General features: G+C 36.4%; 1 protein-coding gene across 3 annotated transcripts in view; it reads left to right on the plus strand.

Annotated features, from left to right (window-relative positions):
- Positions 1 to 26,329, plus strand: part of LOC139940135 (calcium-activated potassium channel subunit alpha-1-like) — a 110,612-nt gene that overhangs the window by 18,649 nt on the left and 65,634 nt on the right. For all 3 annotated transcript variants that reach the window (XM_071936388.1, XM_071936389.1, XM_071936390.1), the window contains exons 3-8: positions 3,556 to 3,649; positions 4,615 to 4,726; positions 5,917 to 6,068; positions 6,553 to 6,723; positions 8,121 to 8,212; positions 9,155 to 9,265. In XM_071936388.1, the coding sequence (XP_071792489.1) occupies positions 3,556 to 3,649; positions 4,615 to 4,726; positions 5,917 to 6,068; positions 6,553 to 6,723; positions 8,121 to 8,212; positions 9,155 to 9,265 (732 nt within the window). The remainder of the gene's footprint in view (positions 1 to 3,555; positions 3,650 to 4,614; positions 4,727 to 5,916; positions 6,069 to 6,552; positions 6,724 to 8,120; positions 8,213 to 9,154; positions 9,266 to 26,329) is intronic.

The following is a 26,329-nucleotide window of genomic DNA, read 5'->3' on the forward strand; positions in this document are numbered from 1 at the left end:
AAGCATAGATTGTATGCAAAATAATATCACTTGTAATTCTGAGAAGAACCTGCTATTCTACATTCGCTGTAAAAAGAAAATGGCGCGCAGAAGAAGGGTTCATGTTCCGCGAAGACGGGGAATTCATCTACGCATAATGCAGTAATAATGAAGAAACCTCATAAGATTAATCCCAAGCTTGCAAGGACTCGTGTGGATGATGGACCTAACCTACGTCACGGGCGAGTGTTTGAGCGAAGACGGAGTGGATCAGGGGAGAGAGTGATTTTCCAGGTCACTCATTGGTCACTTATATTAGGTGTCATGTCAGCTCAAGTCACTCTATGACGTCATACAGGGATGCAATGCCCCAGTGTTGCTAGACTTGTGGACAAGCCGTTCGTACGGGGAGACCATGCCCCAGTGTTACTAGATTTGTGGACAAGTCGTTTGATGGTTTGTCGCGGTGAAAGGTCTCCGCGATCGAATACTGCTCTCGCGAGAACACTGCTCTCGCGCGAAGGCTGCTGGCTGCCGACTACTCTATGGCCCCTTTCGAAACCACGGCTTCGGCTTTTGGTTCGGCTTCAGGCTCCGTTCTCTCGTCTGAAGCCCTGAGCGTGTACGCAAAACACGCTAAGTTGTCATAACAATGGGGCCAAGAGCCTGGAGCCAAGAGCCTGAGCCGAATCTGGAGCCAAAGCCGTGTTTCGAAAAGGGCTCTGTGAGACTGCACAGCGTGAGAGCAATTTCTCGCGAGGGGAGCAGTCTCGCGAGGGGAGCAGTCTCGCGAAAATATCGCCAGTGTCACGGGAATCACGGAGAGTCGAGTCGCAACGCTGTCACCGAGACAGACATTTAACGACTTGTCCACAAGTCCATTCAGTGTTACCTGGGTATAGAGAATAATTCTTCGTCGCCCTGTTTAATAAATTGATTGATAACGTGTATAGGCTCTGATTATGGATTGCTGCACTCGTGCATTACACACATGCCAGGATGCATGCTGTATACCCAAATAGCTGTGGCCAGAAGCAATTAAGCATCGTCAAAACGAATTGCACTCATTAATCCATTAAGATGAGGATTTACCTAATTGCTAATTTAGATTTAATTACATTCTTCTGTACAAACCCCAAAACTGACCACGCGATGTGAGGTCATTTAAAATCAGTTAGCGGGTTGTAAAACATGCGGGACATGTGTGGTTAGCAAACACATTTTAGTTTAATTGGATTTTAAAACGATGCCATAGCTCTAGCTATGAAGTCATAGGCCTACGCTTAAAGACACTGGACACGTTTGGTAATTGTCAAAGACCGGTATTCTCACTTGGTGCATCCCAACATGCATAACATATAAAAACCTGTGAAAATTTAGACCCAATCGGTCGTCGGAGTTGCGAGAGAATATTGGAAGAAACAATTACCCTTGTCGCACAAATTTTGTGCTTTCAGATGCCTTGAGTGCGAGAACTCGGCTGAGGTCTCTTATTACATTAAAATAATTTTTAGTGAGAAATTACTTCTTTCTCAAAAACTATGCAGTTGGTAAGACACTGCTCTTGAATTGCAAAGGTCGTAGGTTCAAATCCTATACCCTGTAATGAGATGTTCACAGGTTAATTCTATGGTTTATTATTGAAACAGATTGTGAGTTCTTAAAAACCAAACGTATACAATCTTGGTGGACCAGTTGGTAAGACACTGCTCTAGAATTGCAAAGGTCGTGGGTTCGAATCCCACGAGTGATATACCTGTGATTTTGTTTCACAGCGCTCGGGAAAGTACTGAATATACAGTGCTAAACACACATCGGTGTATATGGGTAAAACCAAAATTTATACTCGTTATCCCCGATGCAAACTTCCATCTAGTATACAACCCCTTTCACACAAACCCTAATGGTTAATACAGACTGCCCCAGTACTCACCATTGTTCTTCAATTAACCATTATGTAACCATTCATCTAATTGGCTTGAGTTGGTATAGGCCTAACATCCAGAACAACCAAATCAAAAGTGGGACCAACAATAGGCACAAAGACAATTTCCTTCAGTTCATTTGACTGTCTCTTTCACCTTTCAGTTTAAGATCTTAAAGGTAGTGGACACTATTGGTTATTACTCAAAATAATTGTTAACATAACAATTTTTATGGAAGCAAGCAATGGAGAGCTGTTGATGGCGTATAACATTGTGAGAAATGGCTCCCTCTGAAGTAACATAGTTTTCGAGAAAGAAGTCATTTTCCACGAATTTGATGTCGAGACCTCAGAATTAGATTTTGAGGTCTCGAAATCAAGCATCTGAAAGCACACAACTTTGTGTGACAAGGGTGTTTTTTCTTTCATAATTATCTCGCAACTCCGACGACCAATCGAGCTCATATTTTCACAGGTTTGTTATTTTATGCGTTAGATACACCAAGTGAGAAAACTGGTCCAGTGTCTTTAAGAACTTAATCAAAATCGCTGCTAATTAAAACATTCCCAATCTGTAAGTCACTATGGCTCATTGAACCCATATGTAAATTAATTCGTCTTAATTAAGTTAATTCCAATTAGCTATTATGAGATTTACACACTGCGATAATTAATTAGTCGGGAGATTAAAGGCATACGTAGAATTCCCTTGACGTTGTGCTTGCTCTCTCCTCACTAGAAATATTAAATTTTTTAGTGAGATTGTTATATTGAAGAGGCGTTAAGTTTTTATTATCACCCCTCCCGCAATATGTGATAATTTTAAAGCTCGATAATGTCTTTATTTGCATGTTTGTCAAATTGTTTGTTTACCTTTACAATTAGCACATTATATTTTCATTCATTATTGGTTTATTTAAATAAATACAAATTCCCATAGTGACCATAGGTCGGATTACAGGAAAATATAAAAACATTAAAAGTTAACCAAAAAAATTACACTATAAATTACAAATTTAAGACAAAATTGTTTTGGAGAGAAAATATTTACAACGTATAAATCAAAACTACCCTTTCCTGTAAAGAGGGACTCAAAGGTCCAATCAGTTTTGTGAGGCACTTTAGTTGTCCGTAAAACAAATCTATTTTATTTGTTGATACCCTTGCAGAGCGAATTTTGCCAACATCCTAGAATGTCCAATAATTACTTATATTATGTCCAATATTTGCTCTACCATCCTACCTCCTAGTGGATGATACCCATGCCTACATCATTATGGTGTGAAGGGGGTAACCCTGTATCAGCCACAGGATTATAGGGGGGATTGGTGGAAAATGACATCACAAACCATAATTTGAAATAAGAGCTCATTTTTTTAGCATGAGTTCATTGGTACTTAATAAGAGATAAATCAAATGCAAGAGAAAAAACACTAAATGTGCTTAGGATTCGAACGATTCCGAGTATAAACATGCCTGTGATATTTGTTTCACAGGAATTGGGAAAGTACTGAGTATACAGTGCTAACACACATCGGTGTATGGGTAAAAACCAAAAAAATTGTATTCTTTATCCCCGATGCAAATTTAACATTTCTTATACTAAATTTGATGTTCTGACTTTAAACGCACGTTTTTTCTGTCATCCACAGGCCCATTGAACGCTGTATCAAATTTAAAGGAGATCTTCTGTTTTTCATCGACAATATCTTCAATTTCTTCTTTCTTGCTGTCCTTATACTGAGGGTGAGTTTAATCAACAATTATTTCCAGTGAAGTTCCCCACCGTGACACAAATTCTTAAATCCGTTTGCAGAAAGTAATCACAACTTTAAAGAGTGCGCGCCACAAAACATTGGCAAGAATGAAAAATGGGCGCAGATTTGCCTGCGCACCGCAGAATATTGGTAAGACTGAACATATAAATGTTTTGAGATTTATACTTGACTTTTGGTTTTAAAATGGTTATAGAGAATAACTTCCCTTCAGATATTTTTTCCTGAAATGTTGTTTTTCTTATGAGCAAAACCATTACAGCTTTGATCTCGCGAGACCAAAATTCAATATTTTAAAATCGTCAGTGAAAAACTTTTAAGTTAATAGTCAGGGACAATTTCATAGATTTCCTTAAGCACAACAAGTAGATAAGCACATACAAGAAGATTGCTTACCAGAATAAGGTTACCAGCCAAACTAACATGCACACTTTGTGACTGGTATCCTGCTCATTTCTGTATAATAGCAGAAATGTGTAAAGCAATATTGTCTGCTTAAGCAGCCTTATGAAATTGAGCCCAGGTAGCAGACCGAAAGTCACAACAAAACAACATGAGAAACGGAAGTAGAATGACCTAGTCAAAAAATGTTTGTTAAACCCAAATTTTATAAAAACTTTACAGTCAGTTTTCCTTATGGTTTATTTTTTGATATATGAAAACTTATATTTGATTTTCATCTTGGAGACGTCTCAAGTTGTGTCATAGATTAATTTTTGAGAGATCCAGCCGTCGATTTCACAAAACTCTTCCTAACTTAAGACTAATCTTAGGACTTAGGACGAGTCCCAACCCTGCACTGTAGCATGCAGTCCTTAAGATTAATCCCAAGTTAAGACGAGTTACTCGTCCTAACTCGAGATAAGACGAGTCCTAACTCTTTGTGAAATCGACCCCTGGTGATTGTTGTTTTCTTGTCTCATCAATGATTAACAGTTCATCAGTTGGAATGACAAGTTTTGGTTCTGGCTGTCTGTTAATACACTGGTGGATTGCTTCACCATTCCACCGACATTCGTGTCGTTGGCAATGTCAAGAACGTGGCTGGGTAAGTATTCAATTTTCTCACTGTCTCCTGTCTTTCTTTCCCTGCCATAGTCCGTTATAATGCTGCCACCATCTTGGTCGTGTTCCCTGTATCCAACAACAGCAATGGATGCTAATAATCATTGTACAAACAGGAACCAGACTAATTCTCCTTCCAGCCTCAGTTTGGTTACATTTATTTGAATGGTAGAAAAACAAGATGGCTGCACCATGATAAATGGTCTATTCTCATGATAAAATTATATTTTCTCCTTTAAGCAGCTCTTTTGAAATTGTGCCAGGTCTTTCAACAACAACTCACCCCAAATCTAGACTGCAGTCAAAATTTATCAAATACATTCACGCATTACACCCAGATAGGAACATAGTGCCAATACATTGCCAGATCTACATCAAAGCCCGATCCTATGAAATCCGACACTGACATGAAGCAAGATCATTATTTTACTCTAAAAAGCCTCTGGTGACCAACATATCTACAAGGTTCTCCCCTCGATGTGTAGTGTTTGGTTTGTGTATGATTTCCCATGGTAGTTTGCAATCTTGCATAAAATATCAAAATATTTGTAAACTACACAATTGGCTCTATTAAAGGCATGGACACTATTGGTAATTACTCAAAATAATTGCTAACATAAAAAACTGACTTGGTAACAAGCAATGGAAAACTGTTGATAGTATAAAACATTGTGAGAAACGGCTCCCTCTGAAGTAACATGTTTTTTTTAAAAGAGGTAATTTCTCAATTAATATTAAAATACTTCAGGCTTGAAGCCTTTGAATGAATCTGAAAGCACACAGATTTCTGCAACAAGGGTGTTTTTTCTTCCATTATTATCTCGCAACTTCGACGACCAATTGAGGTTAAATTTTCACAGGTTTGTTTTTATGCATATGTTGAGATACATCAAGTGAGAAGACTGGTCTTTGACTATGACCAATAGTGTCCAGTGTCTTTAAAAGACTTCAGGGTTAATGAATCTGAACCGAAAGCACACAGATTTGTGCAATTAGGGTGTGTTTTCTTTCATTATTCCCTTGTAATTTGGACGACAAATTGAGTAAAGGTCAATAATGGCAGATTCACCTTAATTCATTACATCCATAGATTGTGATTTCATTTGCGAGAGTGCCTAATGTGAAAGCAGTTAAATTTCATTATTATTATTTTTTTTCCCATTTGTTTTTCAGGTCTTCGATGTTTGAGAATAATGATCCTAATGCAGTTACCTGAGATTCTACAGCTGATCAAAGTGTTGCGGACCAGCAATGGGATTAAACTCACCAGCTTGCTGACCATCGTAGCTGGTGCTTGGTTGACCTCGGCAGGCATCTTTCACTTGGTAAGGGTCTTCACTGGTAGGCAGGTGTGTCGTGGCCGAGTGGTCTAGTTCACCGGACCCAGGCTCTGGTGTTGTCTACAAAGAGGGTTCGAGTCCCGGTCACAACACTGTGTGCCGTTGAGCAAGACACATACTTGATTCGTAAAGTTGGGAATGCAGTGCATCCTGCTCTACTAACCGTGCTTCTATAGTGGATGATACCCATGCCTATATCCTTACGAACTGTGAAGCCCAAATCGGTTAAGTGTTATTGCCCTCACCTTGTGTCTGGCCTTGTGAGTTGGGCGACATCTCAATTTGTTGGCATAAAAACTTGGCTTGTCCCCTTTATTGCATCGAATTTAGTTGTTACTACGAAGCTTTTGTACTTTGTCATGTTTAGTTTGTAAGTGCTAAAACAACATTCCTTGTTTAAAACCTGTCAAAAAAACTCTTCCAACCCAATTTTTGTTGTTGTAATGTAAATTTCCTTTACCCTTCCCAGGTGGAGAATTCTGGTGATCCTTGGATTGAATTTACCAACAGTCAGCACTTGACGTATGGTGATTGTATCTACATGCTCGTTGTGACCATGTCTACAGTGGGCTATGGTGAGATCACACCCAAGACGACATGCGGGACTGTCTTCATCGTCTTCTTCATTCTTGGAGTCTTGGTAAGTCTTTGAAGAGAGGATGGGAAATAAAAATGTCACGTGAAATCTTTGTCATGTTACATTTTCGTCACATGACATTTTCCTCTTGTGACATCTTCGTCATGTGACGTCCTCGCCACATGACGTCTTTGTTACATGACATCTTTACCACATGACATCTTTACCACGTGACATCTTTACCACGTGACATCTTCGTCGTGGGACATTTTTAATACGAAACATTGTCATCACAAGACATCTTCGTCACCCGACATCTTCGTCACCCGACATCTTCGTCCCCCGACATCTTCGTCACCCGACATCTTCGTCCCCCGACATCTTCGTCACCCGACATCTTCGTCCCCCGACATCTTCGTCACCCGACATCTTCGTCACCCGACATCTTCGTCCCCCGACATCTTCGTCCCCCGACATCTTCGTCCCCCGACATCTTCGTCACCCGACATCTTCGTCACCCGACATCTTCGTCCCTCGACATCTTCGTCACCCGACATCTTCGTAACCCGACATCTTCGTCACTATCCCTAGATTTTAACTTGGGGTCCATTGTTACCTTTGTCAAACTCAAGCCAGCTAATGTGACTCCATTTGTCGTAATGGGGAACACTAATCGTTTGTATAGACTTTCTATAACTGACAGTTAGAAACATTCCAATTGATGCTGTACGTTTCAGTCTAACTCTAAAGTAGGCTAATTTATTACCGCAGATTACTTAGGCTAATCAAAATATGATTGCCCTACTCTGACTGGCATTTACATTGTAGACAAACATATATATTTGTTATGCTAACTCAAACAATTATTTAAATGCCTTTTTCATTAAAATTATTCCATTTCTGTATTGTAACTTGTTCAATGACATCGGTTGATGAAATGTAATTTTTTATTTTCAGCAATACAATTCCCCGAATCCAAAATTAGAATGTACCATGATCTTTACCGAGAGAGTTGAGAGTTGAGCACTGTTGTTGACATGTCTCTGGGAACTTTCTGAGTACACGAGTAAAACATTATCCTTGCTCCCTGATGTAAATTTAACATCATGATTACACTAAAGAATACAGTCAATAAAGCTCAATCTAAGAAGCATTTGTACACACAACAATCTGTCATATGACTTTTGTCTCGTCTACATATAACGTTTAGGTAGAACATAAAGAATAATTCTTGCTCCCTGATGCAAATTTAACACCAGGATTACACTAAAAGAATAACAGTCAATAAACTTCAATCGAAGAAGCATCTTTGTATACAACAATCTGTCTTGTTACGGCAACTTTTGTTTCTCCTTAATCAAAAAGGAAGAAAGAAAAAAAAACCTTGGTGTCCCACTACGTCGGTCCCATCTAAGTACTCCTGATCCCTTAATGCATCAATCAATCTTTGATTTCCCTAGGCAATCTTCGCCAGCGCTCTGCCTGAAATTGTTGAAATCGTGGGACAAGGGAGCAAGTACTCCGGTGTCTACGAACCCGTCAAGGGGAAGAAGTAAGTAGGTCAAATAAATCAGGCAGTATGGGACTTTATGGTGAAGGCAGCCATCTTGCTTTGGTGTGGTAAGCCCGGTTCATACTTCCTGCAAATTCGAAACGAATTTTGAAGTCACATGGAATGTTTCACAAGAGTTGAACATAGTTCGAATGTGAGACGTGCATTTTTTTCTGCAGTAAAGAATTCCCATCCTCAAAAGTTGTCCTCATTTTGTTTTACGATTCCCTGTTTTGAATCGATTTAGAGGAAACAAACACTGATTAGCACTACGACTGTGGACATTTTGGTGTACAGAAAAAACAATCTGCAACCGGTCTCACCCCCCCCCCCCCCCCCTGCAAAGGGAACGAAGGGTCCTTTTGTTTCCGAAGCTCAGCAAATGGCTATTTGGAATCGCGTCTTAACATTTGCAAGAGTTGTTCATGCACTAAAACTCCTACAGTGTTTTGTAATTAATGAATAGTGGTTAAAACACACAAGTTTGCCCTCTTGAAATACATCTGGTGGAAAATACGGTATGCCATTTTGTGGAGTCAAATAATTTTGTTTTACAAAATAGCGGACCGCATTCTATAGTGAAATTACAAATAAGAGTTTCAAATGATATTTATATGGAATCGTTATGTTCTACTTTTAAATTTCTTTTAAACAACACTCATTTAAAAGAAAAACACGCAAATGTCTTACTACTAGACCACCGTGCTTGGCCAAATCAATAATAATTTAGCAACAATATTCATTTAAACAATCATTTTTAAGCACAAAGCGACAAATCCAAAGGCAACGTACCCCTTAATACATAAAGGTAAACAGACTATTCCATGAATTCATTATTACTTTATTCATTAACCAAAGTTCGTGTAACTCATCACCGGTGAACTCAAAAGACATCATGCAACATCTTCCTATACATTAAATTTCCTTTCCTCTTGCTTTCAGGCACATTGTAGTCTGTGGTCACATCACCTACGATAGCGTCTCCAACTTCCTGAAAGATTTCCTTCATGTCGACAGAGATGTCGTCAATGTTCACATCGTACTGCTGGACACGTAAGTAAACCATCTATTAATCTATAATTGGATATAGCCGTCGAGCCGTTTTCCAAAGTAGGAAATTCAAAGAGTGGTTATGGAGTGTGGGGGAGTAAGTACTGCACGTTCGTGTCTGGTATTTCAGCAGCAGGTTTAATTTCTCCAGCAGGTTTAATTTATCTTAAAAGCACTGGACACTAATATTGGTAATTACTCAAATGATTGTTAGCACAAAAAAAAACTACTTGGTAACGAGCAATGGAGAGCTGTTGATAGTATAAAACATTGCGAGAAACTGCTCCATCTGAAGTAACGTAGTTTTTGAGAAAGGTAACTTCACAATGAAATAATAAAGGACTCGGGCCCGAATCCTTCTAGGCATCTGGTGTTTTTCTTTCAATATTCTTTTGCAACCTGGATGACCAATTAAATCCAAATTTTCACAGATGTGTTTTTGTATTCATAATTTTTGGATACACCGAGTAAGAATACTGGTCTTTTGACATTTACCAAATGTGTCCAGTGCCTTTAATTGATCTGTGAAGTGAGGCTGGGCATTCTTCATGAAATCTGGGAGACGATAGGGCATCTCTAACGGACGATTCAGTTACGTGTCAATTTTCAGAGAGCTTCTTTAGCAGAACAAAATTGAGCGAGTTCTAGCAAGTGACTATGGTTTACTATTGTCGACTATTTGGGTGATACCCAGGATGTATTGCTTGCATAGGTAACCATAGAACATTGACTAGTGGTTGAGGAATGGTCGCCGCTCAAACTTGCCCATTGCTTAACGATTGTCTGCCAAGCAAAAATAAAGGGTACTAGTCACAAAAAGTACATGTGAAATGTTATTTGGATGGCACACGTTTATTGTGTTTATGCTTAACTACACTGTGAGCAGATCATCATAGGTTTTTTTTTTTTTTTTAACAGCTGACTTCGTTTATGTTGGTACTATAATAGTATGTATCAAAATGTTGAGTTTCCTTTCTGCCCATGGCTTATTATGACGTCATCATTTGCAGTGGTTGGCTGCAAAGGTGTCTGTTTAATTGCTGTATTTCAGTGACGACGGTTTTGGTTTCTGTCTTTGCTGGGGGGAAGGTTCTTAATCAATATTTTGTTCTACGTTTTGGTTACCGGCTGGAACGGTTTCGTTTTTCTGATCTTAATAATTAGGATTTGAAACTTTGCTTGGTGAAAGTATCACTATGAGAGAGGTTTGTGGTAACACCATTTCTAAATCTCTTTGAGTAGCGTTGAATCTGAAAAGAGGCAGTGCTTATAACGAATCAACATTTTGATCTAAATGGTTTATATATGGAGTGTTTTCTTCCCATTTTGCCTCTTTGTGTGCTTCATTGTTATTAAAAATCATGTTTAATGTGTTTAAAAAGGAAACAGCTGGTTGGCAAGCTGTTTTTTTTTTAACCAAAAAAACACGTGGTATCAATTCGAATAGACTCGTGTTTTGAGCCCTGTGTATTATAGCTTATAATAATATATATTATTATATACTATATTGTATATTATAATAGGTTTTTTTCTCACAAAAGCAAAAGCTAATAATTAACAACAGCACAACACACACATGGTAATGTAATTTTCATTAATGGATACCCTTTGGAAAAACAGCGTTTCACTGAAAAGCTTCCCTGCGAAAAATAAATAAATTCAGATGTTGAGTTTTAAAACTGTGCTAATTATGCGACATACCACTATCCATAACTATAATTTCAGTGCCAGATTGTGTTTCTTTATTTTCTTGTATTTATTTATTTATTTGTTTATTATTATTTTAATTTTATTTAGGGATCTTTAAACTATTACATTTCGTGTGTGCCCTCTCCTTACAAAGAACATGGAATGCACAAATTACAATCAAATTCTATGAAGAAAATACACAAAAATAACAGAGAATAAAAAGTTTACAAAAAAAGAGGGAAAGGGAAATCTGCACACAGATAAAACAAAACAGTGTATAGAAAGACCATAACAGTTCAAAAGCGATTTCCTCCAATGACATTATTACTACAGAAAATGTTTAGAACTGTTCAATTTACTGATCTATAGTCAAATAAGTAAATGTTTAGCAACTAGTCGCTAATTAAGCCTTTTTGTATATGCTTCTAACCATCCACACTAATTATACCAACTCAACTTGGGTTCATTACACTAGCTTGTTGTATAAGAGCTAACAAACAGTTTGGTTAATTAATAACCCATGTTTTATGAGACCACTTCGGGTTCGGCGGATGTTTTTTTTAGAGACAGGGTCAATATTTGTTTTTGTTGCACTCTTTAATGGAAGGGAGATTGACTTCTAGAAAAACGTAAGCAAGGAGATTAGTTTTTGAATTTGCAATAGACATTAAGGGAATGAAACAAAATAATTCCATGCGATAAATGGACTCAGAAATTAACCACAAAGAATGCGGTCATTTCTCTATGATTAAACCAGTAGTAATTTCGCTAGGGACTGGGTAATTTTGCTGCGGTGAGTAGGCCTACATATTAGGCCAAAAAAGACATGTGTTTGTGGCACCAGAAAATAACATGTAAATTTAATAAACGCTTTTCAGAAAATATCTCTTAGATGTCGACCGATAATTAAATGAATTACATTCAATTAATTTTGCAGACAGTTGATTGCACTATTTATAAAATGGCAGTCGCGTATGCTTCAAATTCGGCGGTGCATTCGACTGCAAACAGAAATGAGGAATTTATATTCGGGTAATATTTATTTGCTTGGAATATCACACATAGGCCTAGGCTGGAGGGAGATGCCCTCAGAAAATTATCTTGACAACTTACAAAGGTAAAGTATACCTTTGCTTGTTTGGACCCGCTTGGTTGTTTTAACCCTAGGTATAAATGTAGATGTATACAGGGCCCTCAACAAATAAAACCAACATGTGAAAACATTCATTTAAAAAGAAGGTCTCGTTTTTGAGTCATCGCGGGAAGAATTATTCCAAATAGGAATACACAACCCGAGAAGCGTTACTGCGGTAACACTTTCCAGATTAAACATTTGTGAGCATAACAAAAATGATATATTTTGTACATAAAAGAAGTACTTTAAAGTGAAATGTTTCTAAAAATGCTATGATACTACCATAAGCTGCCGTAGGCTTCTTACACAAAGTGTGTATTGCCATTGTTTTTAAAAGAGTGGTCACCAAACGTATATCTTTCCCTTTAACGATTAAGTAAAGATGTAAAGATTTGTACAGTCACAAATAACAAGCAAGCTAGTAGCACCATCGATTATAGTAAGCCTGTGTTCAAGAAAGTCATTTAAGCCAACGGAAACCTGCGTGCTTAGACCATGGACGCCATTATTATGAAAACATTGTGTAGTAAAGATTGTGTATGTTTGCTTTTATTAGACAATCTTCACAGAATTCTTTAAAGGGCAGCTATAGTGGGGAAAAACAAGTAAAATACATACAAGAATCAAACAAGACTATGGGAACTGAGTAATTGTCGAGAATAATACAAAAAAGCTAAGGAGCTTATTTCCACTGTGGGAATCCTCTGTATAAAAATACATTCACAAATAAAAGGTGGACTCGAACAAATTTATGACTCGTACAAACAAGCAAGTCATTCCCAACAAAAATCACATGTCTAACCTATTCAATATATTATTCAAATAATGACGACCAGTTGTGCATAATTATAACCAAAGTTTATTCACCCTCTCCTTGGTCGCTGTCATGTAAACATGTCATTTGACCCGAGCCCCGCCGGTCGACTGGCTCTGAATTCCCGGCCCGGCATTTTGCCGATCAACGGCGTTGCTCACAATTCATAGCCATTTCACGGCTCAGTCGGCACCATATTTGCGCACAATCTTGCGCTTTAGTGTTATGCATAATTCAATTTGTGTTATTCTACTTTATTTTTTTTTCTGAGTGGGAGATTGCATGGCTGTGGTTGTTACCAAATGCATTTTTGTGTTGGTTTGAATCTATAGATTAGCAGTGTGTGCACATTCTGTGTTTGCCACAAACCAATTTCATAACCCAATATCATAACTACCTAAATTATTATATCTTATCGATACTTTGATGGTATCTCCAGTTATAGAATATGTGTATTATGGTATCTCCATTTATAACACATGTCTTATGATATCTCCAGTTATATCATATATGTATTATGGTATCTCCAGCTATAGCATATTATGTCTTGTGGTATCTCCAGATATAGCATATAATGTATTATGGTATTTCCAGTTATAGCATCTTCTATATTATGTTTTGTTGTATATCCAGTTATAGCATCTTCTATATATCCAGCTATATAGCATCTTCTATATTTCTTATGGTATACCTATAGCATATTCTATAGTATATTATAGGAGCGTGATACTCACATTATAGTGTACGTGCTGAATTGTTCCATCTGCATCCAGGGTGTCTTTATTCCTTTGCCTTCTTATAAAAGGTTCATCTTCAATTACTCCTTAAATGCTGCGAGGAGAATAATTGATTAAAAAATAAGGGCAGAGCAGGTGGGGTATTATTGTAGGGACAAAGGGTTGTTGAGAACGTCCCTTGCTGTATGTCCACAACGTAATATTCAAGACAACAACAATCATGTTAAGTATTTCAAATGGCCATTTTGCTATTCTGCTGTACAGTTTATTTCTTTAGGCAAAGTATAGTTTATTTCTATAGGCAAAGTATATCGGTTGTTGGAACCGTTCGATTGTTTAAATCCTATACATGTATAGTCGTATACAATAAACCTAAGTAGTAGTTTTCCCCCAATAAAACTGGTCGTTTTTTTTTTTACCCGAAGCGAATAATTATGTCAATGCAGGAATAAAAAAAAAACTGAAAAGCGTTATCCAGAATTAGAAACGCCTCACAGACTCGAATTTTTAAGCAGAAAAAAAAAAAAAAATTCAACATAACCACATTATTTCGAAGAGAAATGTTTATCAAATTGCTTTATACAATCGAAAGCTGATGTAGGCTTCTAACACATAGTTTGTATTGCCATTATTTTTAAGAGTGGCAACCGAAAGTAAACCTTTTCTTTATTTCAATAAGTACATAAATACAACTCATATTTGAAGTATTTATAATGAAGTATATTTGAAGTACAGTGTGACACGTAGAGTTTCTCACTGCAGACTTCGATTTTGCATAATTCAAATTATGTATGGACGTCTTTGAAGATGTTTGCCCTAGATAACCACAATCTTATTCAACCTCATGACTCTGATATATTCTGCAGTCACAGTCCAACTATAACTTGCTATATTGAGATATGGCGCTTTGATTCCAGTTATATATTATAATATACATCATCCCCCACCATGTTTGCCTTAGATAACCACAATGTTATTCCACCTTATAACTCTGATATATTCTGCAGTCACAGTTCTACTTATAAATACCTTGCTATATTGAGATATAAAGCATTATGATTTCAGTTATATTATACTATAAATCGACCTCCACCATGTTTGCCCTAGATAACCACAGTGTTATTCCACCTTATAACTCTGATGTATTCTGCAGTCACAGTCCAACTTATATATATACCTTGCTTTATTGAGATATGGCGCTATGATTCCAGTTATATTATAATATAATCCCCCACCACCCCTAGCCCCAGGGGAAAAACTGCAAATCAAATTTAGCAAAGAATCCTTTTCTTTGGAAGAATTATAACCGCCGACTACCGCCGTGCTGGGCTTTTAGCCAGAATAATTATGTGAAATATGAACGCGGGAAAAAGAATAGGTGACACTTTTGCCATTCTTGTCCGGTACTTTTTGTCGGAGTGTTATAAGTGGAAGACAAGGCATGAGTTGTTTTTTGGTTTTCACCCAAAAAGCTTTTGGCTCCAAGCTTTAGGTGGAGCGCAACATTAGAGCTAGTGATGCATATACATTCACTGCACTCGGCAGCTGGGCTGATTTAATTAAAAACCTAACCTTCCACTCTACAGCAGTATTTATGAATATTTAATATCACCCCCACCTCTTATCTCAAACCATACACATAGCCGCACATCGCGTCGACTTGACTTGAATTATTCACATATTTCTGGCGAGTTTCATTCGCACACACCCCTTGTCTGTTACATTATTTTTGTTTTTCAAATTAATACCACTGTTGTGTTAATAATCGCAAGCGGTTTGTCTGTCTAGCTGTGTATGTTTTCAATTACTGGTAAAACAAAACTCTGTGCACCATGTGGGAGTCTAAACAACACATGTGTGTTGGTTCAAAACAAAATGGAAGTGCTGCATTGATTTTGCTTCAAAAATAAACACTTTTTAGCGGGCAGATGTTCCCAGGTCCCAAGTCAAGAGCTATCGACTGTGAACTTTAAAACCGAAGTTGTCCATGTTGTCGGTAACCATACAGTATTGTTTTAATAATTCATCTGGCAGGAACCATAGAGCAAGGGGATATAACCTGCCCATGTTTTCAGTGCCTCGTCCGTGTTGATGCAGCATTCACATGGTCGCTGCTATGATTTGGAAATGAAGTCTAAAAACATATTTGTTCAGAGCTGTGCTCGTGCGTTCATGGTCTCGTTTAATAAGGAAAACCACATAGCACAAACTGGGATCTGAAACGGGTACTTATTCTCAAAATACTTGTCATGATGAGAAGAAACTGATGTTATGTGTTGCTCTGACGCATGCTATCACATTACAATTTGTTTCGTAAATAACTAGATAAATAAATAAATTAGAAAAATGAATAAATAAACGGGAATAATTAATAAATTAATACATAAATGAAAAACTAACAAGAAAAATACAAACTAAATAAAACAAAACATTTTGTAAACACTAACATAGGTATCATTGTATCTCAGTTCTGTGTCTAACGCAAAGTTTGTTCACCCCGATCTCTTCAAGCCAAAGGTATGTTTTTAAGTTGACATTTGTGACGTCGTATATCGAGAGAGAGCGAGAGAGAGTTGGTGTGTTAAGTAAGAAAAAACAAGTGCAAAACGCGTATTTATTCTGAAAATACTTGTCTTGACATGAAGAAATTGAGATTGTGCTGCTCTGACATCTGTTATCAGACTGAGTATGAATAAATTAGTAAATGAATAAATAAACAGGAATAATGAATAAATACATAAATAAACACAATGAAAATACTTGTCTTGACTTGAATAAATTGAGGTTATGTGCTGCTCTGACATCTGTTATCACACTGAGTATGAATAAATTAGTAAATTAATAAATAAATAAGAATAATGAATAAATGCATAAATAAATAAATACAATGAAAATACTTGTCTTGACATGAAGGAATTGAGGTTATGTGCTGCTCTGACATCTGTTATTACACGAGCGTTTATTATTATTGCTCTGCAACCCGTATATTAAATTGACTTGAGTGTCCAGCCTATACTCTAGATTTTGTTGATATCATTTGTTAATTTGGTGTAACACTTGTCCGAATGACTAAGGAATACATGTATAATGCACAGCAGTCCTTAGTAGTTGTTGAAATAATTAGTTGTCTGTGAAACATTCGTTAAGGACCCTGCAGTTCACTCTGGACTTAATCTGTTTGCGTCTTTGATTTGCAATATTTTGCCTTCATCATATTTTGGTGAGTTTAGGCACAGTTAAATAAATAGGTCAATACATAAATAGAAACAAAAACTTAATTAAATACATCAATGAATAACAACAACACCCACAAAAATTAAATAACTGAATAAATAATTACATACATACAATATTAATAAATACAAATAAGTTACAAGATAACTTAATTAATTATTCATTCAATACTCAATTAAATGCAAAATTAAAACAGTGACAAAGCAAAAACCTTTTTTTTGTAACCAATACTATTCGTATTATAATAAGATTGTATCTCAATACTGTGTCTCAAAGCAAAGTTTGTTCACCCCGATCTTGAGGTATGTTTCTGAGTTGATATTTGTGATGCTGTAGATCTAGATGGGCGAGAACTCGGTTTGATAATCACGGAAGTGCTATACACCAATATGTCAACACTCATCGGGAGTGTTTAGTGCTATTCACACGACAGCAATTTAACTGGGGTCCCTTGCTTAATTTTAGCATGGTTGTAAAATGTAGCAATGTTTGATAAGATTTTGCAACAGAACACAGTAGTCAAAATGGTTATCCTTTCACACACGGTACATCTTGTAAACTCTTACAACCTTGCAACAATTTTGCAGGGGACCCTTGATAAATCGCTCTCGTGTGAAAGGGGTTTACGTTGGAAAAATTCTCTCATCAGAAAGGCAACGATTGATCAATATACTTTTTGTCAGAGTGCATGGATGACGAACTGTTTCATGCTCCCTGTGTGAATTACATTGATTTGTGAACGGTATCAAAACAAATGGAAGACTGCGTCATTATGATTAATGCGAGAGGAGAGTTTATCAAGAGGAATGAGTTTAAATGATCTGTGTGGGACAGAAGAGGGTTAGAACGAATAAAGATGAATTACTGAAAAGTCACCGGTGGAAAATTAGGAATTGATGGATGGTATTTGGAAGGGGCAGGACGTGTTGGGTGACTTTGACTATTGGAATGTTGTGAGCAATGGATGATCTTTAATTACGTCATTTAATAAGAGGCCTCGGGACACTAATTAATTAATTAACTAATTGATTAAATATTTAATTAGCTACGTTGTGCATCGTTTAGACGGAACATGGACAAATTTTTCGCATTTTTATGTTGGTATTAATTTATCAACGAAAAATGCATATAAAACCTTTAGCCAGATGAATTGCAATCAGCAACAATAAGTGTAGGTTTTCGTTCTTTATGTTGTATTTATTATGTATTTTTTTTTTTGATGATGTTCCCTTGGGTAACACCAAGCTGGCAACAACCAATCTCTTTCATACAACCATTAGTGTTAACGTGATTATGAACTAAACATGACAATTTGAAACACAGTTTATATTGGTAAAGAAAACATACCGGAACCCAGAAGCTTTGTTTCTTCATAATTTAACATCTAGTATTAGATAGCAAATTCCGATACATCATGTACCCCCGTCGTAAATTTCAGAGAGGCAATTTTGTTTTTAAAAAAGTAACATTTTGACATAGACTTACCAAAGTCTATCCCTATCACCCTCCCCTATAGTATAAGCTAAGCGACATGAGCAGGTGGTTCTGACTGATTGCCAATTTGATAAAATCAAAAAGAAATGATCCTTCTCTATTCTTATTATTTGTCAGAAGTAAATGACGTCCATGCACTGTAATGGTTTCTATTATTTTATTACTTTTACGAGCGATTGTAGAAATGCTTTATTAACTCAAAAAAAAAACAAAAAAAAAAACACATGCCCAACTCTTAACGACTGCAATAGGATTCAAGCGTTGGTTGCTATTATTGTACATCCAATGACGACAACGGAAGACAATTATTTTAAAGTCAGCATCGGTTTCTAAAATATAATCTTAACATATTAACTACTAATTTTTTGAAGCAGAGTTTCAGAACTTGATAGTGTAGTATTGTCATGGTCTTGTTGTCAGGCTCCTTAAGGATAAATATAAAATTTGTATAGTTCATATAGCTCAAATATGTCTCGAGGCATTATCAGTTTCAGAATCATAATCTAAAAACAAATTTGTGAAGTAAGTTTTAGAAATTTATATTCATTACAGAAATGAATATTGTAATCTTGAGAAAATAATCAGCTTGTATTTTTATTGTTGTGCTGCTCTTTAAGTCTTTATGCTCAAAGGCGGCTTACACTTTGTATTGTTTCTCTAGTCAATCAATGGAGAGTGACGTCATTGCTACTCGTACAGAACAGCCTTAAAGGTGCACCTTGTCGAACTTTCACTGAGAAAATGTTAACCACTGACTTGCTCGTGGATAAAACATAACTAAATACAGAGATGGAATACGTGACGATTTGAAAAGCTCACGGTTAGAAGTTTCTGTTAGATTTCACATATTGAAGTTTGGAAAGGTAGTTTTCCATCCACTTTCAAAATGGAAACTAAGTATAGTTACTGAAGAAATTAAGCTGCTAAGTTGGACGCCATCTTAGCTCACGACCCATACACAAAATGTGGGTGCGTTCGTTTAGCTTCCCTGGGTCGACCCCGGTGTGTGGCAGGTTTTTTTTTCGAGGACGAACGTGGGTTATTATATGCACTCGTTCGTCCTGGAAAAAAAACCGCCACACACCGGGGTCGACCTGGGGAAGCTAAACGAACGCACCCAATGCTTCAACAGGATCGTCATGCATTGTTTTTCTTCATGGTTATAACCACTACTGGCTGCTACCGATTCAGTTTCCTGATTTCAGATTTAAAAAACATAGTTTTATTAGATATTCACCAAACCTATATCTTGAGGCCTTCAACTACACTATCATTTATCGAGCAAGGAACAGCTGAAAGTGGGTTGGACAGTAAGTAAAGTCAGCGCATGTCAGCTATTTTATTCATCTGGTTTCCAAGGCGCTACTGTATAATAAATGAAATTTGTGCATGTCACTCAACATGAAGTTTATTACGCTCTGCATTTTAGAGGGCATAGGCCTATATTATTCTGACATGCTCAAGTTCGCACTGATGGAAATATAAAATGAGTTTTGCCTATTGAAACAATTAATGATTTACAGACGACCATATTAATCATTTATACTTCTCTCTTAAAAACATCTGGAGAAAAGAAAACTATATCTGATCACCTGCAATATCTAAATAATATTATATTTCAATAAATAAACACATATATAAATGAATATTTGTTTCTTAAAATATTACAACAAAACACAAAAATTTACTATTTTGAAAATATTAATTATTTGAATAACATGTACAACACTGAATGAAGAAAAACAAATCGAACTATGTCTGAATATACCCAATATAAAAAGTTGCAATAAATAAACACATAAATAATTAAGTATATGATTAAAATTTATAATAAAAACATAAAAATGTACTATTGTGAAAATATAAATTACGTTTCACTGAATGAAATAGATAAATTGAAAGATAAAACAGATAATGACACAGCAAATTTAGTATACAAAATAATAAATTATGTAATAAACATAGGTTAATAATATAGCAAGAAAGCAATATTCCCAGCCACTCGAACACTGTAAATATAACTGTCATTCGTCAAAATATAACACATTTTAAATGGGTGGGGGGTATCGGTTTGCATTTCTCCCTTAGAATCTCTATAAATGGAATTGCATAGTATTCCAACTCAGATTCTAAAAGCAAATCACTGTATTTGTTTTCCATCATTTCATTTCTCATTGACAAATATTGACACTTGACATACAGTGACATGTGCTTTATGAATGGAAACCCGTGACGCTAAATGTCAGTCGTTACGCAATTAGAGATCAATTAACCTGTGTACACTTAGTACTTTAATCTTATAGATCAAACGAAAGACGCTGTGCTGCTTCAGTGATAAGACGAGTTCCTGATTATTGTTCTCATCTTTTGTCCTAAATGTTTTACCACGTTTGGTAATTGTCAAAGACCATATTCTCAACTGCCGTATCCCAACATATGCATAAAATAACAAACCTGTGAATATTTGGGCTCAGTTGGCCATTGAATTTTTCAAAAAAATATTAAAAGAAAAAACACCCTTGTTGCATAATATAAAAAGCTTCAGTTGAAGTATTTTATTATTTGAGTAAGAAATTACCTCTTTCTCAAAAACTACGTTGTTTAAGAGGGATCCGTTTCTCACAATGTGTTATACCATCAACAGCTCTCCAACGCTTGTTACCAAGTAAGTTTTTATGCAAACATTTATTTTGAGTAATTACCAATAGTGTCCATGCCTTTAATATCAGTATAATGGTTTACAAGTTCAACGCAATTCCACTGCGAGGGTAATATTTAAAAACACCATCTAAGATATCAATTTATTAAGCAAAATGAAGATCAACCTCGCTGAAATTATTGCTCTGAAATCCATTGTAGTAATTAGACATTCATCACTTAACCAGGGTGTGTCCATTTCCTTACCCTCTCTAGCTGTCAAGAATTTACCGTGACTCTTTCTTTGTAATTTCTTTTAAATTTGTGTTTTTTTTCAAAGAAAGGGGTCTTGTAATATATAAAAACAAATCAAAGATGTCACTGAATGAAGTAAACTGAAGACTAACCTTGACTTATAAATTGCTGCTCTGAAATGAATGGTGATTATTAGACATTTTCATCAATTTGTGCAAGGTTGTGTCCGTTTTTGTTTGCTTGCTCATAGTTATCATGAACGTACCGTGAGTGTATCTTGTGATTTTCTTTAAATATGGTGCTTGTTAGTGAAAGAAAGGTGTTCTGTTCGAACTTCAAATCATAATCCACTGTGTATATTAATAATAATATTTTACATATTGCAACGTACTTCAAAATGATGCCGTGGTCGCCTTACACAACGATGGCGCTATTGGACGGGGAATCCGCCATTTTCCGGTTAATTTATAGCCAGTTTTTTGTTGGTCACCATGCCAACGGGTCAATTTTGTAAACAGTTTGCCCTTGTAACTAACCGACTAGCGATATGAAGATAATAGCGTGAAATTGTCACGTGATCGCTCATTGTATTAAACTCACTACCGCTGAGATATATATTCAATAGAGCTATCCGGTTCCCCATTGAAAAAAAAAAAAAAAAAAAAAAAACATCAAGGGAAGGTTGGGTAATATTGCCAAGAGCATTTTTTTGTATCCTCATGTTGCCATGACAACTGTTTGTGAGGCCACAACACTGTGAAATCATATCTCTGACGTCATTGAGGAGTTTTGTAAGACCTTGTTACCTTGACAGAAAACGCTAGGGACGCGATGGCTATAGGTTTTTGATGTAGAGCTGTATCTGAATACGTCTTATTAACAAAGAGGTTGGGGGCTATATAGATGACCAGAAATACCATGGGAACTAATATAACAAAAGCCATGCGCTTCAGTTAACCCCAGTGGCCAATGCGATTTATTATGCAGTGAATTGAAGAGAAATTTACTGTTTTTAGAAAGGCTTTTTTTATATTGCTGGGTTAAAAAAAGATGCATTAAAAACACGCACAGAGATCGATCGGCTGGTACATGTACAAACACAAAACGTCTTCGAGGAGTAATAACTGGAGGGTCTTCCTTTGCCTTCTTTATACGGTACCGTCGTTTATAAACAGGATGAATTCCTTTAGGCGAGTTTCTTCGTCTTACAACGAGGAGCAACCAAGGACTTTGGGGAGGATTAAGGACCTCTTCCATCTTGGCTAATTGCCGTAGATCAATTTCAAAACATTCACAGAGCCTACCCTCTTAGGCATGATGTTAAAGTGAAGTTAGTGTCTTTAAAGTTTAGAAGAGCACTGTTCATTCCCCCCCCCCCCAATCAACCCAGGCTTTATTTGAGTCCTTTATACAAATCTAACCAGTCTCTTTGATATTGTTTTGCTGAATTGATGTGGTGATAACAATTAATGAATCTATAAATTAAGAATCTATATGATGCTTACTTCCCCCCATCAATCAGCTTTATTAAAGTCCATATCCAAAACGTAATCAGTCAATATATTGTTCATATTGTTTTGTTGTGGTGATAAAAACATATTTTGTTAAAGTGAAATAATGTCTCTTATCATTTAAAAGATCCTTGCTCAGTTTTTCCCTAGCAATTAAGGCTTTATTGGAGTCCAATATCCAAAACGTAATCAGTCAAAATGTTGTTAATATTGTTTTGTTGAGGTAATACAAATTTATGGTGTCAATCTGTAATGGAATTCATATCCAAAGTGTAACCACTCAATAAATTGTTCACATTGTTTTGTTGTGGTAATAAAAGTTAATTATGTTATTAAGTGAAGTAATGTTTTATAATTTAGAAGACCCCTGCTCGTTTTCCCCCAAGCATTAAGGCTTTAAAGGAGTCCATATCCAAACGTACTAGTCCCTAAATTGTTCACATTTTTGTTGTTGTCGTGATAAAAGTTGTAATGATTGGTAACTACTCAAAATAATTACTAGCATAAAACCTGACTTGGTAACGAGTAATTGGGAGAGGTTGATAGTATACAAATATTGACTGCTTCGAGTGCTATGGTTAAAACTATTACTCCCGAGGTGATCCCCGGAGCGTTCTATTTTCCCGAGGCGAATCCACGGACGACGCGAATACAGATTGCAAACACTTTAACTTACTGTGTTGCATGTAGTGTCGTGCAATCCGAAATGGTTACAGACTATTAATTTATCATCCTCGTACACGCAACGGACGTCTGGGTACTGCACGCCGTGTGCTAGTCTTCGGACTAGCGCATGGCAAACCGATGCACTATCACACGGCCGTCGTCTAGCAAAACTAAGACATGTCATGTGACGCGCTCTAAACCAATGAGCAGGCAGAATACTTGCAAGGGGTGTTATAATATAAAACATTGTAAGAAACGGCTCCCTCTGAAGTGACGTAGTTTTCGAGAAAGAAGTAATTTTCCACGAATTTGATTTTTATACCACGGAATTAGATTTTGAGGTATCGAAATCAACCATCTAAAAGCACACAATTTCGTGTGACAAGGGTGTTTTTTCTTTCATTATTATCTCGCAACTTCGATGACCAATTGAGTTCAAATTTCCACAGGTTTGTTATTTTATGCGTATGTTGAGATACAGCAAGTGAGAAGACTGGTCTTTGATATTACCAGTGTCCAGTGTCTTTAAAGTGAAGTATTTTCTTATTATAATGCTATGCTCATTTTCCGCCAACCAATAAATGCTTGAATGAAGTCTATATTATCCAAAACGTACCCAGCCACTTAACTGACATAATTGTTTTGTTGTGGTGATAAAAGTTAATGAGGTATATTAGTCATTCATTTGCGTCGAGAATATAGTGTTAGTGCAACCTTGCCCTCAAAATAGCAACCTATTTGGGGAGCGACTAAATTGTAAAGGCTGCATGTGCTGTATTAAATTTGCGGCAGTCGGGAGTAAAAGGGTAAATATTAACTGTCACTAATTTTCAATGAGATCCGTGCGTTTGCTACAGAGTTGAGTTATTTATACACAAGCCTCACTTTTTTTAAATTCACCCGTGCAGAAGATGCATATGCCGACAATGGCTACGACTCTTGACATTAAAGGCACCCGACCTTATTGGTAATTGCTCAAAATAATTGTGAGCATAACAACTTACTTGGTAACGAGCAACGGAGAGCTGTTGATAGTTTTTTGAAAACTTAGAGGTTATTTCTCACTCAAAATATATTTAAAGACTTCAAGACTCAAAGATAAAATACTTCAGCTGAGAAGCCGTTTATTGTGCATCAAAAAGCACACAAAGTATATGCAACACGGGTGTTTTTCTTGTGTCATTACTCTCTTACAACTTCGATGACCAATTGATTCCAAATGTTCAGAATTTGTTATTTTATGCATACGTTGGGATACACCATTAGTGATTCCAAATTTTCACAGGTTTGTTATTTTATTAATATATATATATATAAGGATACACCAAGAACAAACACTGGTCTTTGTCGTATTTAGGGCCTCTGAGGCATGATCGGCAGAAAGAATATAGATAGGCAAATTAATAATGAGATATTTTGTTGTAGTAATTTCGAGCGGTTTTAAACTATGCTTAATTAACAGGAAGTAGGAACTGCTGGTATTTTACTGTGGAGAGAGGGAAGGAAGATAATTAAATAAAACCGTTTAGAGCATTTTAATTTGATTGTTTCGACATGTTCTGGTTTGAACTGGTACAAAGCGCATAATTGCCAATCTCATTATGCATTTTTTTTTTTAATTACACCGTCTTTCATTTACTTTTCCTTAACATTCCTATGATAGATGAACAGGGGGAAATTGTTTACTTTTAGATCTTCGTGGACCAGGAAATGTTGATGATTGTTTGACTGAGTCAAGCTTTGCTTTTACAGATATTGTAAATTCTTAGCAGCTTCTTAATTGAAAAACGGAATGTTCCTCAGACTAGAATTTAGAGAGATGCAAGAGAAATCTATTGCGTATTTTTGTTAGTAAACATATTTCAGTTGTTTGTGAGTTTTGCAATTGAAATTTAAATTTTGGATACGAAATTTTAAAAACACAGAATAAGCACAGATATTAACTTGTTATTGAAATATATTTGTTTCCAACATTCAATATACAGTGACTTTGAAATAATTATTCAAATTTTGTATCAGTCTTGTCAAATACGATCACAAGCGGAACAGGAAGAGCCTATTACAGCAACATCCCTTGTCAATTAATGCCCATCTGGTTCAAGGTTTCAATGTGTATATATATTAGCCTTTTTTTGCACTTCAGTAGACAAGATTAAAATATATTCACATGTTATTGGGGGCGCTACACTTACATAATTCAGTCCATTATTGAACTTGGGCAAAATCTTAATGGCACAAAACGGAAAAGGAAGAAGTAGAAAACGGGTTCGTAAAAAAATAAAATAAAATAAAAAAATCCGGAAATCAATAAGCAATTAGATGAATCATTCTGACAGGCCGTTGGCAGTCACGTGACACATGTCAAATATATATATATATTTGAATGCCTATTTAATTGAATGCCTAATGCTTAAGCAGGTGTAAATGTAATTTGCGGTCTCCACCACTCTGCGTCTAAAATTACCGTCATAGAAAACGTTCCGAGAACACTTGAGCATATCTTCTGACAAATGGTACATATCCGAATCTTGAAACCCGGCACCGTGTGTAGTTCGCAGTGACGTTGCTTGCCCGAGCTACCCCCTCTGGGCACGGGAGATGGGAGTCGTGGTTAAAGGAACTGCCGACGATTTCACCAAACTCTTCCAAACTTAGTATTATTCCTAGGACTGAGGACGAGTCCCTGGACTAGTTACTCGTCCTAACTCGAGATAGGATTAGTCTTAGCGTTTCATGAAATCGGCTGGACACGTTTGGTAATTGGTAAGACTCTTATTAAAGATAAGAGAACTACAATGTTTGCAAATGGAAATAAAAAGAACAAAACACATGCATCTTTAAAGGCACTGGAAACCTTTGGTAATTTTTTCAAAACCAATATTTTCATTTGGTGTA

Source organism: Asterias amurensis, chromosome 7 (genome assembly GCF_032118995.1).
Source record: "Asterias amurensis chromosome 7, ASM3211899v1".
NCBI lineage: Eukaryota > Metazoa > Echinodermata > Asteroidea > Forcipulatida > Asteriidae > Asterias > Asterias amurensis.